This window comes from Oncorhynchus tshawytscha, linkage group LG32 (assembly GCF_018296145.1).
Source record: "Oncorhynchus tshawytscha isolate Ot180627B linkage group LG32, Otsh_v2.0, whole genome shotgun sequence".
NCBI lineage: Eukaryota > Metazoa > Chordata > Actinopteri > Salmoniformes > Salmonidae > Oncorhynchus > Oncorhynchus tshawytscha.
In genome coordinates this window covers 11,293,170-11,306,712 of record NC_056460.1, presented here as the reverse complement: position 1 = coordinate 11,306,712, position 13,543 = coordinate 11,293,170, and the positions used below count along the sequence as shown (strand labels likewise).

The 13,543-nt window shown below is 41.4% G+C and overlaps 1 protein-coding gene across 2 annotated transcripts; it reads right to left on the bottom strand.

Annotated features, from left to right (window-relative positions):
• Positions 1-1,678: 1,678 nt before the first annotated feature.
• LOC112230303 (polycomb protein suz12-B) lies at positions 1,679-13,493 on the bottom strand. Of its 2 annotated transcripts, XM_024396538.2 has the most exons (17): positions 13,231-13,493; positions 12,614-12,758; positions 12,227-12,273; positions 9,923-9,987; positions 9,424-9,492; positions 9,116-9,165; positions 8,866-8,951; positions 8,507-8,741; positions 7,969-8,074; positions 7,620-7,725; positions 7,165-7,342; positions 6,603-6,691; positions 6,216-6,359; positions 4,994-5,151; positions 4,440-4,638; positions 3,990-4,090; positions 1,679-3,658 (listed from the first exon to the last, which is right to left on the bottom strand). In XM_024396538.2, the coding sequence occupies exons 2-17, from the start codon at positions 12,741-12,743 to the stop codon at positions 3,331-3,333; spliced, it is 2,091 nt and encodes a 696-aa protein (XP_024252306.2). In that variant the 5' UTR covers positions 12,744-12,758; positions 13,231-13,493; the 3' UTR covers positions 1,679-3,330. The 2 variants fall into 2 exon arrangements, with proteins under 2 accessions (XP_024252306.2, XP_024252305.2); XM_024396537.2 differs by lacking the exon at positions 13,231-13,493 and having other exon boundaries at positions 4,011-4,090; positions 12,614-12,788.
• Positions 13,494-13,543: the final 50 nt, after the last annotated feature.

Sequence of the window (13,543 nt, the reverse complement as noted above, 5' to 3'; positions counted from 1 at the left end):
CTGGAAGAGGGGATAAGAGACCCCATGACTTGGTGTTCTAAAGAGGGACTACCCAGTAAAGCTGGTCTCCTCTAACCACAGGCTAGACCTTTGGCGCTTGCGTACTGTTTCAGGTCCTCCCTCTCATTCTGATGTTTCCTCTTCTCTCCTACAGAGCTAGAAGATGCAGCGCCTATCTCTTGTCTCTGAAATAAAAGGCGACCAATAAGAGGGAATCTGATACTAGAGTATGGCACCACACAGACTGTATACATGACAATAAGAACATGACTGATAGAATAGAGATAACTGTAGTCTCTCAATCTTACCTGGACTTTCCGACTCCAGCATTTTATCTTTGTATTTCTTCAGCAGCACAGTGAAGACTGGGAACAGTGGGCTAGACACTTTGACCTCTTCAAGAGACCCTTTGCGGACAGACCCTGACAACTTCTCTCTCCAGCCAGAAGTAATTGACCCCTTCCTCTCAGTCTGGTTGTGTTTAAGTGTTGACCTGGAACACCAATTCAAAATCAGTCTCTGAGTGTTGGGTACTAAGGGCCTTATTAGTGTCCTGTTTCCTGGTGAAACTGGATACCACTTTCTCATCCGAGACCCTGGTTGTCCCAGAGGCAGACTGCACCGCTGTCTGAATTGTGAGGGTACATGCTATTACATTCTGGCCAGATGAGAGTCCAACTCCTGCTCTATGGCATCAGCCAGTGACATGAGCCAGGTCCACAGACCCCATCACTGCCCTGCTCCTGAATGCTGTGTCAGCACTGGAGCAGCTCGACTCTGAAATCACTATAACATTATTAGGAGGGTCTGAGCAGGGGCTATCCTCAATGAGGCTTGTTCTTGCTTTGGGGTATCTGTTCCGCTTGAGTCTGTGCAGCCTACTGGTTGACCGTGACACAGAGAGGCACCTCATCATAAGACCCCTTAATATGACAAGGCCCCATCTTAGGTTTCTCTTTCACCTGCTCAGAAATTAGGCTCTTCCTCCCAAGAGGTTGTGGGGTTATACTGAAGTACTTTGTGAGGTCATTGGATTTTGGGCACCCAGCCTTCTTCTCTGTGGCCAAGTAGGGGCGATAACAACATTTTTCTTGCCTAGAGGTTAAAGGTTAAATAGAAGAAAAAATATTTCTGTATCAAATTCCTTTCTGAAGATGTGACCATTACGGTCATTACATCAATAGGGCATTCATATCATTCAACATAACGGGAATGCAAAATTAAAATTACTTTCACTTCAATAGCACTTTCACAACCGTTGACACATTGTAACAACATAGACGTACCTAGTTAGCAAACTTTACTTTCTGATATGATCTTCTGAACAAGTCAATGAAAGTTACTTTAAACACGCTTACTTTCACGCTAATTTCATAACTGAGCTTTTCACGAAACAAAAATCAGCACACGCAGGGAAATGTTTCGATATTGTGTAACTTACCGCTTCCGTATGTTCAAATAGACGCGCCAAACCCAGATCAACCAATCAAATAGTAATTTGAGTATCACGTCACAAATATTTGGTCCCACCCCTATGCACTGTAGTTGCAGAATTTATATAAAAAGGTTTTTATTCTAATTACAAAATCTTTTGTAGTAGGCTAACCTACATTTTCTGAACATATTCAAATATTCTAATTTTCATGACTGTTGATATCAGTTGAATAAAGAAAACTGACAAGGTCAAATGTATTTTATTTTAAATATAAAATCCCCATTTCCAAAGTTTATAAGATAGTTCACGACTTCCAACGGTGGTTTGACAATATGGTGAATTGATTGTTTTCTACCCTTATATCCAGCCGATCAAAAACGTGCATAAAGGTACAAGGAAGTAAAAGACTGGTCCATGGAGTTGAGGGGAAAGGTGTCCAACGAAGCACCAAAACTACGGCTTTTGTTCAATTTGTGCACTCACACAACGCAAAAACACAGCTAAGGCTTATACACCGCTCGTCATTTAACGTTTTGAAATGATGCAGCAACAAACAAAAAAATGTACAAAGAACGGAGAGACTTACTGAAAATCACCCCCTTTGGCATTTAAACAGAGCCTAATAGTAGGATAGACACGTATCAACTAGGACCCATTTCCAATGAACAAACAGCATATTGCCTCTGAAGAAAATCCTACATGTCCATAATCAGTGATAATCAGGTTCACAATGGGATATAGCTAAATATTGACATTATTACAATGTATACAAAGTGTCTGTAAGGAGTGTTGTCCAACACTTCCTATCTCACCCGTTTATGAAGATAAATGAACATCAAAAACAGCTTGAGTTCCCAATGTGCCTCAAGCCTAGTTAACCATAATACAGGTACCAGCATGTCATAAAAACAACCATAGGTGGTTGTCCTGTTTTCTGTGGTGTATTCGTTAGTGCACATAGTAGCAAACCGTGGCAAAACATTTCGCAACAGAAAACATTTTTGCAACAAAAACAAGAATTCCCTATTGGACAAATGCAGGTAGGTCCCTCCCCGGTTTGTCCAGTTTGCCTCCGCTTGGTTCCTAGTGAACACACCCCTGTAGAAGAGCTAAGCAGTCTACATAAAAGGGTGAGTGTGCTGGCAGTTTGTGGTTCATCTTGGCTTAATATCCTCAAGCTATGGACGCAGAGAGTAGCATCCGGTCGTGTGGAAAATATCAGAGTCCACGGATCCTCCATTACTCAAGATAGTATCAACAGAAACATGAGAAACAACATACATCAAATCAAAACAAATACAAAACAAATACAATCCTGATAAGGTTTCAGGGGGATCCAAGACAGACGGGGTGAATCTGACAATTGATGCAGTTGCACAGAATAAAATAAAAATGGTAATTCAACTCAAGTTTAAAACAATTCACTAATACAAATTATTACCAAGTGCTAAAACAATAGTCAACTAAAAGGATCATTAGAGCCAAACAGACAGGGTTATGGGATACAGATCATCAGGAGTGACAATGTTACCAAAATGCATGACTTACTGTATATCCACTCAATACAGTTTCTGATTACAATGTGATAACAAAAGGCAGTCAAACCATGATAACAAAACCTTTCAAGTGATCCCCCCAGTTTCTTCACACCCCCGAAACCACCAAGAATCACTAAACTGGCTACGGTGCATAATGACTTGGTAAAACCTCACATTATAGTGAGTCTTCATATGCCTGTGTTGTGTGTGTGTAGCTATATTTGTATGTCTTGAGTCAATTCAAGACAATCCGCCATTGACGTCTTCCTCCCACCTAGCTAAGCACCAAGGGTGACCGTTATAAAAATGAAAATGAATGGGTCGGATCGACTGCTGCCACCAAATGCCATCAGTTCATCAGTCAGTCACGGAGCTTTTTGTCCTCTTGCCGTGCTTGGTCCCACCACCCCCGCCAGAGCTGCAGGCGATTGCGGTGCCATTGCAGGCGCCCTCCATGAGGGCCCGGTCAGCCTGGTCGTCGGCCCCGGCGTCGGGCAGCTCCTCCTGGATGTGGCGGAGGCGGGACATGGCGCGGTCGATGGTGGCCACGGAGACCAGGTTGAAGTCGTGCATGCTGACCAGGTGCAGCAGAAAGTTGCGGCAGAGGTTGCGGCGGGCGATGTAGGCGCCGCACTTCTCCACGAACTGCATGCTGGCCTGGTTCATCTGGTTGTCGGCTATGAAGCTAGATACGGACAGGAAACAGAACACAACGGGAGGAAATGAGGTTAGAATACTGATTTACTGGAGACAGAATGAGTCAGATTAAGGACAACTTTTTTAAATACATTATCCTACTTTATTTGTATCACATGTTAGATGTAAACTCTCAAAGTGTCATGGCTTTATGTGGATTTCTAAATTACAGTAACACAAGGATGACTGTTTTTATCCTTACTTAAACACCATCTATAGCACATGTTAAGAGGTAAACTCTTCAAGGTGATGTGGCTGTATGTGTATTTCTAAGTTATCTACGATAGTGCCGTAAGAGGCTAGTGATTAGAGATACATACCCACAGCTTTTAGGTACATACCCATGCTTCATGACGTGCAGGTTCCACAGCTTCATCACCTCCTTCTCGCCCTCGTTGACGTCTGTGAACTCCTCCAGTTGCTGTGGGTGGAACACTCGTAAATTAGTCAACGCAAAAGAACAAAATCTACCAACATAACCAGAAGGTACATTTTAGTATAAGGGAAGCAAAGCCCAGCTGTAGTTCAAGCCCGACACTCATTTCTGTTGGATTCATATAGGGTGTAATCCTATCTTGAGATGCTCGATTTTCATACATTGACATCAATGGGATACTCATTTGACATGCATCTATTTCAAGTTAAGATATGGGCCATTCTGTATAAACATCAGGCAGTCGTTATGTTTTTTAGTTATTTAAAATTCTCTTCTGTTCTACTCCATTGTACATCATCTCGGTCTGAGTAACAGTGTGAGCGGAGGGACTGACCGTGGCGGTCTTCTCTCTCAGCCACTCAGGGTCTCTCTCGTCCTCGCTGTCCACATCCATCTCCTGGGGTCTGAGGGGCATGCAGCTGTCACTGTGGAAGTACAGGCGGTTGTGTCCGCTCACGTAGGTCCTCTGCTGCTCCAGCTCCCCGTCCTCAGACTCCAGGAACTCTGACAGGCTGGGCTTCGTCCGCTTGGGCCTACAAGACCGGAGCAGTGCATTAGGGGTCAGAGGCTGTGGTTAGGTACACACACGCAGGCAAGCTAGTGGACAAATAGTACACATTCTCAACTAGCCCTACGGCTGTGATGGTACCATCCGAGTGAGGATATCCGAAATACGTTAGCCAATCAAAACTGCAGTTTTACTTTTTAAGCATACAGCAAATACAAGAACTAAAATCCTTTCACATGATTACCCCGGAGGCTGACCATAGCCAAGTTCATCTTTTTTTATTTCAGTGCTTTGATCCTGACACGCAATCCATGCTACTGGTTGACTGAGGGTGAGAGAGCCAGTGAGGTGAAAGTCGAGACAGGAGACGCCTTCTTTACCTGCACACCAGTACGTGTGTCACGGCAGTCCTCTTGACCGGGCCGTTGCGGCTGAAAGCGAAGCCGGGCTGGCTGTGGATGTCCTGGGGGTTGCCCACGTAGGAGCCGTCGTAGCACTCATTGATGGACACGTCTATCCTAGCACCTTTAGGGTGAGGCTGGAGACACACAGGGGGACATCAATTCAATTACAATAACTATCAAACTCTCAATATCCTTGACAACTCAAATAATCAACATATAGCATGCCAGGTACTTGGTAGCAGATGGCTTTAAAATCTCTTTGTTCTTAACTGTTTTTGTTGTTGTTTTTTGACCTGTATAGGGTTAATCAAAAGACCAAATTAGCATAGGTTAATAGTATTTGTATTAGTATTTGAGCCAGGAGAGATTGACATGCATATTATTAAGGTTTGCTCTCTGTGTACATCTAAGGGCCAGCCGTGCTGCCCTGTTCTGAGCCAAATGCAATTTTCCCTCTTTGTGGTAATGCTGTTAAGGTAGAGCAGAACTTTATCATGGACAGACATCTCCCCGTATTAGCTACTGTTGTATCAATATGTTTTGACCATGACAATCCAATCTAAGCAGTTTAGTCACCTCAATTATCTAGATTATTTATTACAAGATTTAGTTGAGGTTTAGTGAATGATTTGTCCCAAATACAATGCTTTTAGTTTTTTTTTTTAATATTTAGGACTAACTTATTCCTTGCCACCAATTCTGAAACTAACTGCAGCTCTTTGTTAAGTGTTGCAGTCATTTCACAGTTGCTGTAGTAGCTGACGTGTATAGCGTTGAGTCATCTGCATACATAGCCACACTGGCTTTACTCAAAGATTAAAAAGAGTAAGGGGCTAGACAGCTGCCCTGGGGAATTCCTGATTCTACCTGGATTATGTTGGAGAGGCTTCCATTAAAGAACACCCTCTGTGTTCTTTCTGTTAGACAGGTAACTCTTTATCCACAGTATAGCAGGAGGTGTAAAGCCATAACGCATGTTTTTCCAGCAGCAGACTATGATCAATAATGTCAAAAGCTGCACTGAACTCTAACAAGACAGCCCCCACAATTTTTTTTATCATCAAATTCTCTCAGCTAATCATCAGTCATTTGTGTAAGTGCTGTGCTTGTTGAATGTCCTTCCCGATAAGCATACTGAAATAGGAAAACATTCAAATATAGGAATCCTGTACACACACACAAAGCCCTAGTCTCTTACCACGTAATTGAAAATGAAGCGGCTGTGGGACTGTTTGAGGTGTTTCAGCAGGCTGTAAAGCTTCCTACAGTTCAGAGTGCACCAGGGACAGTGGAGGTCGTCTCTAGCCTCTGTCTGCTGCCGCGTGTTGTTGTTGTACAGGAACTGCCATGGGACAAAAAGATGGAAGTTCATTACTGGTTTATTAATAACTGAACCATTCTGAGTGATGCTCAAACAAGATTTTGTTTTACATTTAAGCATATTACGCTACTCTTCCCCTGTACTTAGAAATGTATCAGGATAATCATAACCAGGCGTGTGCTACACATTAGTGATGGATGAGGCGAGTTTCCCCCTTACTGTGTAAAGCGCTGTGAAACATTTCATATTGGTGCATAAACAGACCTGGTAAAATATACGCAGTTTCTGCCTGGGTTCACACAGGATCTGTTCTTTTTTCATCTGGATGTCTGTGCTGACAGAGGCCTTCACAGCTACAACAGGGAGGGGAAGACAGATGAAGGAGTCAGAGGTTATTAGATAGCACAAACCATTTTTAGGGACATTATTGTGCTAGTGATGCAGCTGCATGTCGGTCTGGTCAATTTTATTATAAAGTTAAAGTCATAGTATATTTATGGCTCTAGTATTGGTTGGATGGTGACCAAGGCTGTGTTTACACAGGCAGCCCAATTCTGATTGGTCAAATGGCCAATTAGTAGGGGGAAAACAATCATCATTTTTCAGAACTGAGCTGATTGGTCAAAACCCCAAAGAATGAAAAAAACGATCAGAATTTGGATGCCTGTGTAAACCCAGCCTTAGCTACACACATTTAGAGTCACGCCAAGGCAAGAGAACAGCATACTGAAATTGGTGTGAGTGAATCTAAATGGGAGGTTACAATGTGTTGTTTCTTTAGGGTAAAAGCCAAGCAAGTTGCTACTGAGTGTATTGTGTCTCTTACCCAGGGGGGCAGATTTGAGTGTGCTGGGCCTGCTCTCCATGGGGCTGGAGCCGTCAGAGTTGCGTGTGGCCAGGGGCTTGGCCACGGGGGCTGTGGACTTGTCGCTGGCGTCGCCTGTCCAGCGCAGAGTGAACTGCAGCGTGGGTCCCTGAGAGAACGTCTCGAACGGTGGCAGCCTCTGTGGGAGCAGAGCCGGAAACATTGTCTCAGTATCATCATACACACATTTCGATGTGGAGTGTCCTACCGATAGTATAGTTGTCGTCCCCAACCCTGGTGCTGGAGAGCTACTGATTGGGCAAGCTGTTGTTTCAGCTCTGCACAACAACACCTGATTCAATTAACCAACTGCTTATCAAGACTGATTAGTGTAATTAAATCAGGCGTTTTTAGTGCTGGTCTGAAACCAAAGCCTGCTAGGTTGGCACACACACACATGCCTTTGGCCCACTCACCTTCCCATCCAGAATGGTTTCCCATGTGGCTCGTTTCTTGCTGACGGGGCAGTCCTCCATCCCTTGCATGGACACTTCATATTCCCCATCCAGCAGCTGTAATCTCCTGCACATGGCAGAGGTCCCTTATTAACTAGATGCTCTGAGTAATGCATTTAACATCGAGTGTGAACAGTTAGAGAATATATGTGGTTGTAGTTTCAATTCAGAAATAGGGCTCAGATATTATAGCACCTTAAAATGCCACTCGCAAGTGGCTAAATATTCTTGAGGTCAAAGTGCAGCAGCAACTTGGTAATGACAGTTGCCACCTGGGGATAAATGGCTACCATTTTGCCATATTGTTTACCTGTTCTTGTCAAAGACGGTCATCTGTGCAACAAAGGTCTCTGTGGTCTCTCCATCTTCTCTGTGGGTGGAGCTTCTCTTCTTTCTGCTGGGCACCTCTGTCACATCTAAACATGCAAAGACACCAAACAAACAAAAATGAGACATTTGCCTCATGAAAATAATGCCACATCATCAAAACAAAATGGTTGCCATATTATTTATATCTACCTATCTATATATTAGTACCAGTCAAAAGTTTGGACACCTACTCATTCAAGGGTTTTTCATCATTTTTACTATTTTCTACACTGTAAAATAATAGTGAAGACATCAAAACTATGAAATAACACATATGTAATCATGTAGTAACCAGAAAAGTGTTCAATTCAAAATATATTTTATATTCTTAAAAGTAGCCACCCGTTGCCTTGATGACAGCTTTGCACTCTCTTGGCATTCTCTCAACTACCTTCATGAGGTAGTCTCCCTACAACTAATCTGTTTTCTCTCCAAACGAACACAGACATTCAATTTTAGTGAGTCATCCAACTACTTGCCTATGTTCTCGTTGGCCTCGCCGTTCACAAGGCCGTTCATGCCCCTCCTCCCGGTGCGTAAGACCCTGAACAGGAGCGAGTAGGACTTGACCATGTGGCTGTTGCTGGGCTCAAACTCGTTACTGGACACCAGCAGGGAGGGCAGGGAGCCGGGCTTGGTTTGTTTGCTGCAGTCAGGATTTAAAGGCACTTGCTTTTTACCTGTAGGCACTTGCTTCACCGGGCAGCTGACATCCTATGGAAAACAACGTTACAGGAGAAAAGTTAGGATTTAGCTAGGAGTTGAGTTAGGAGTTTGGTTTATAAACAATTTCACTTGATTGAGACAACGCGAGAGCGAAACGAAGCCTGGTTTTTACCTTTCGTTTTTTATGGCAGACTTTGACAAGTAGCACCTCTAGAGAGACCGAGCCTTGTTCGTTTTCTGAATTCTGAGATGGCTTTTCTGTGAGAGGGAGAAAGTGAGAGAAAAAAAAAAAGAAGTGTGTCTTATGTTTCATCCTTTTGTCTTCTGTTTTTGTACAAATGTCACACCAACACATTGGTACAAGGCCTACAAATACATTGCATTTGAACATGGTGCAAACATGAGAGTATTGACGGGCATACCATCCTTATGGAAGAATCCAGTGAAGGTAAGCTGCAGGTGTGAGGACAAGCTAGAAGAAACGGCAGTAATACAGTCAGAAAGGATGCAGAGCTGTAGTAACACTCCCAGGCACAAGTCACATATACGGTTCCCCACCCTTCCCACTGTTTCTCTCCTACTTGCCAGCCTCCACCTCCGATGACTTTACTGTCTAAATAAAGTGAAAACACCTCAAATAAAATACATTTAAAGAAAAGAAAACTATACGACTCAATACTTAACTTATTATAAACCATTAAAACTTCTAATACTGTCTCCTAACTCTTACCTGTGAGATTCCTGCTCTCCCTTCATCTTCTCAACTCTGAGCAGCATGTCATCCACCTTGAACGTTTTCCTGAGCACACAAGTTCAAGCACAGCACAAATGAAGGCCTCAGAAGTGGCTTTAACTTTGATGAGATAATAAATAAATAAATAAAAAGGACAGTAGGACCTCAAAGATATGAACACGTCGGGAATAGAGGTCCATAAAATGGCCGCCCGTAACTTTGAAGTCATCTTGACAACCGCGTCTACCTTTATAGAAAATATAGTGTATTTACACGTGTAAGCAAGGTGTACGCTTGTGTGTAGCCTACATAAGTTGGTTTTTGCATTTAAGACATGCCCCAGCTTGATATTGACCGTTTGGTTAACGTCCAGTCTGTAAGTTTGAGGATCTTATCTTTGAGGTTCTACTTTATACCATCTCTGATTAATGTCTTAATGTCTACCATATAAAAATAATCTGATCCCTTTCAGATCAATCAGAGAACAATATGTTACCTTTTGGCATTTGTTCGAGTGTTTCTGTGGGTCATGAAGGTAAGAGTCCTGTGCAAGAATATAGGCTAAAATGGAAGCATTTGGAGGTAAATCATTAATATACCAGACATTGTGAAAATGAGAAAGAAAAGAAAATACATGTATATATCTATTGTTATATGTACACAGTGCCTTCAGAAAGTATTCACACCCCTAGACTTTTTCCACATTTTGTTGTGTTACAAAATTGGTTTGAAATGGATTTAATATTTTTTGGTCAACGATCTACACATAATATAATAATGTCAGAGTGGAAGAAAAATTCCAAAAAAATAATCGCATTTATGGAAAATAAAACACGAATATATGTTGAATAGATAAGTATTCAACCCCTTGAGTCAATACATGTTACAAACACAGCACTTGCAACTATGAGTCTTTCTGGGTAAGTCTATTAGATTGGTTTTATTCTATTCAGTCTGGTATTAGAACGGTAGCCCCTATCTGCAAAAGCAGGGTGTCTGCGGAAAGCCGAGTATCTTGGCTATTGACCTGTGCCTTAAAATTGGTATTGCTTATTACCATATATGGGCATACGCATGTATAAGGGCACCCAAGCTGATGGCCTCATTTCAAGATGGCTGCTACCTCCATTGCAGTTCACGTTGTGAAGCATAAACATAATAAACGCCGAATACATCTATACACACCTGGAAGCCGGGACTCCACAGATCATGAGGATGTCTTATTTGTCTGCCTGTTTTTGATTGAACCTTTATTTAACTAGGGCAAGTCACTTAAGAAAAAAAATTCTTATTTACAATGACGGCCTAGGCACATTGGGTTAACTGCCTTGTTCAGGGGCAGAACGACAGATTTTTACCTTGTCAGCTTGGGGATTCAATCTAGCAACTTTCGGTTACTGGCCCAACGCTCTAACCACTAGTCTACCTGCCGCCCCTGTGACCTACCATAATTGATCACTAGCCTCGAGAGTCAAAATGTTACATTTTGTTATTGTCTGTTTCATATTAGTTCACTGTTTGCTGTTCTAAGTTTCACCCTTGTAACTTTGGAAAGGCCACTAAACTCTCATGGCCATTGTTTATTTGTGGTTCTCATCTCTGCCTTTGTCTCCAAAGTGTTACTGTTTGCATTGAGTGTGCGCACGCTTCACACCTATGCGAGTCACCGCACAGATAAAGGCATGTTGTTTTACCTTCACAGTAATGTTGTTTTGTAAATTTAGTCAACTGTAATTCTGTGTGTCTTACAACAATATATCTCTTTATTTTATTTACCACAGAGTGGAGGATACAGATGATTTAGATGATGACGTTTGGGTATTGTTGATATTGCTGATATTGTTCACATGTTGTGGGAGCCATCTGATGTGTTTCCAGCTCTGGGCCTCAATAATTCACTTATAGCTTGTCAATGAAAGATTACTTTCAAAATAATTGTATTTTTATTTTGTGTGTGCTTGATCTTGTGTATTCTAAACGATGTAACTCCTATCCATCTTCTGATCATTTCCTCAATCTCCCAGGTGTCTTCTTTCCAAATATAGCACGTTTTGGCATGTCAGAATCATGTAATTACACATGAATAGCAGCTCCTTTTGGGTATGTCTATTTAGGCGGAAATAAAAGTTTTGCCATTACATCTAAGAGGTTAAACTCTGGAACTGTTTTAAAGTCCCCATTGGCCTCATGTTGAAATCCCTGAACGGTTTCCTTCCTCTCCGTGACTGAATGTATTGATACACCATCCAAAGTGTAATTAATAACTTATGCCCAAAAGGGATATTCAATATCAGATTTGTACTTTTTTCTTCATCTACCAATAGGTGCCGTTCGTTGCGAGGCATTGGAAAACCTTCCTGGTCTTTATGGTTGAATACGTGCTTGAAATCCATTACTCGACAGAGGGACCTTACAGATAATCGTATGTGTTAGTCATTCAAAAATCACATTATACACCACTATTGCACACAGAGTTATTCCATGCAATTTATTATCTGACCTGTTAAGCAAAAATTTTCTCCTGAAGTTTTTTAGGCTTGCCACAACAATGGGGTTGAATACTTACTGACTCTTAAGACATTTCAGCTTTTTTTGTTCGTTTTTTGTTAACATTTCTAAAAACATAATTCCACTTTGACATGATGGGTTATTTTATGTAGACCAGTGACACACAATCGAAATGTAATCCAATTCCGGCTGTAACACAACAAAATATGGAAAAAGTCAAGGGGTGTGAATACTTTCTGAAGGACCTGTACATTATGTATATATGTATATTATGGATGTAATATTTGCTTACTGCAATCAGGTTCCTTGTGCGGAGAAATCTGTAGATTTGAGTTGGTTCTGCAAATACATCATAACAATAATCATAGCCTGCTCAATAATTTGTTATGATTTTAGTAAGAATGTAATAGAATTGTGGTATGAATGTATTCACAGAGCTGTAACGTATTACAGAGCCGCACAGATATATATCCTATGCATGTTATGGTTCCAGGCCCATTTTCTAATCAAATTTAGTCAGAGATAGGCCTCATATTAGTCAGTGTCATTGATATTAGTTGTGAGAAAAGTAGACGACAGTAAACAAAATCCAAATTATACTCAATTGGTTATTTTCAAAGATTTCCACCTTGCTTAAAATCGTTACTTCCTGATATAAGTAAAAAGTCATGAAACTCACTTTCAAAGGCCTGTAGAAACAACTCATGGTCTGCTTGAATCTGCTCCATCTTCGGCTTCTTCACCGTGGTCATTACAGTTGTCGAGGCCGGGTAGACGGCACCGTTCGCTTTACAACTGGTCCCACTCATGACTTTACCTGAATGCTGTAGATGGTGCATCCATGCAGATGAAACAAACATTATTATGGTCCTTTTCAAAACAAAGGAAGCATAATCATATCAGCTAACGTTAGTTGGGTTAGCAAGCTAGCTAACCTACTTCAGTATTGGCTTTGTATAACATTATATTTTTCCATTTCAACATCCTATAAGAATATGAAAGATCATAGATAACTACACGTATACATTTTTTTTGTAAGAAATATAGAGATAAACACATATTAGCAAGCTACCGTAATTTGTCTCAAATTCCAGCATCTGGATTTTTGTTAGCTAGTTAGCCAGCAAGGCTAACTAGCTAGCATAAACAAATGGTCAAAATAGCTAGCTAGTAAACGTGTGGGAGTGATATTCGAAACGGGTATAACACAAAATTATTCTTTGCTAACTGACTGTACAACATTGAAGCTAACCTTGCTAGCATAAGCTAAGATTAGCTAGCCAGTTAGAGACTCACCAACACAAGCAACCCATGAAATTAGCAAGGAAGCAAGCTGCTGCTAGCTAAACTAGCATAGTGGGTTAACGAGAAGAAATCCCAAATGTTGCGGTCCAGTATTCCTTCCAACGATTCACACAAAGTCGACTAGTAAAGTAAATCCATCATATTTACATAAAAAATAATAGATTATGTTATTGATTATATGAAAACCATTACAACTTCAGATGAGCTACACGTTATGCTAAAATCGTGTGGTCTTTACTGGACATCTAGAAATACCTCTCATCCAATAGAAATTCGAATATGTAATTTGAGACTTGTGATTGGG

Coding starts and splice junctions, on each gene's coding strand:
- LOC112230303 (XM_024396537.2), bottom strand. CDS start 12,773: ATGCACCATCTACAGCATTCAGGTAAAGTCATGAGTGGGACCAGTTGT. Junction 9,166..9,423: donor GGAGAGCAGGAATCTCACAG/GTAAGAGTTAGG, acceptor CGTTTCTTCTAG/CTTGTCCTCACACCTGCAGC. Junction 8,742..8,865: donor TCTGCCATAAAAAACGAAAG/GTAAAAACCAGG, acceptor TGTTTTCCATAG/GATGTCAGCTGCCCGGTGAA.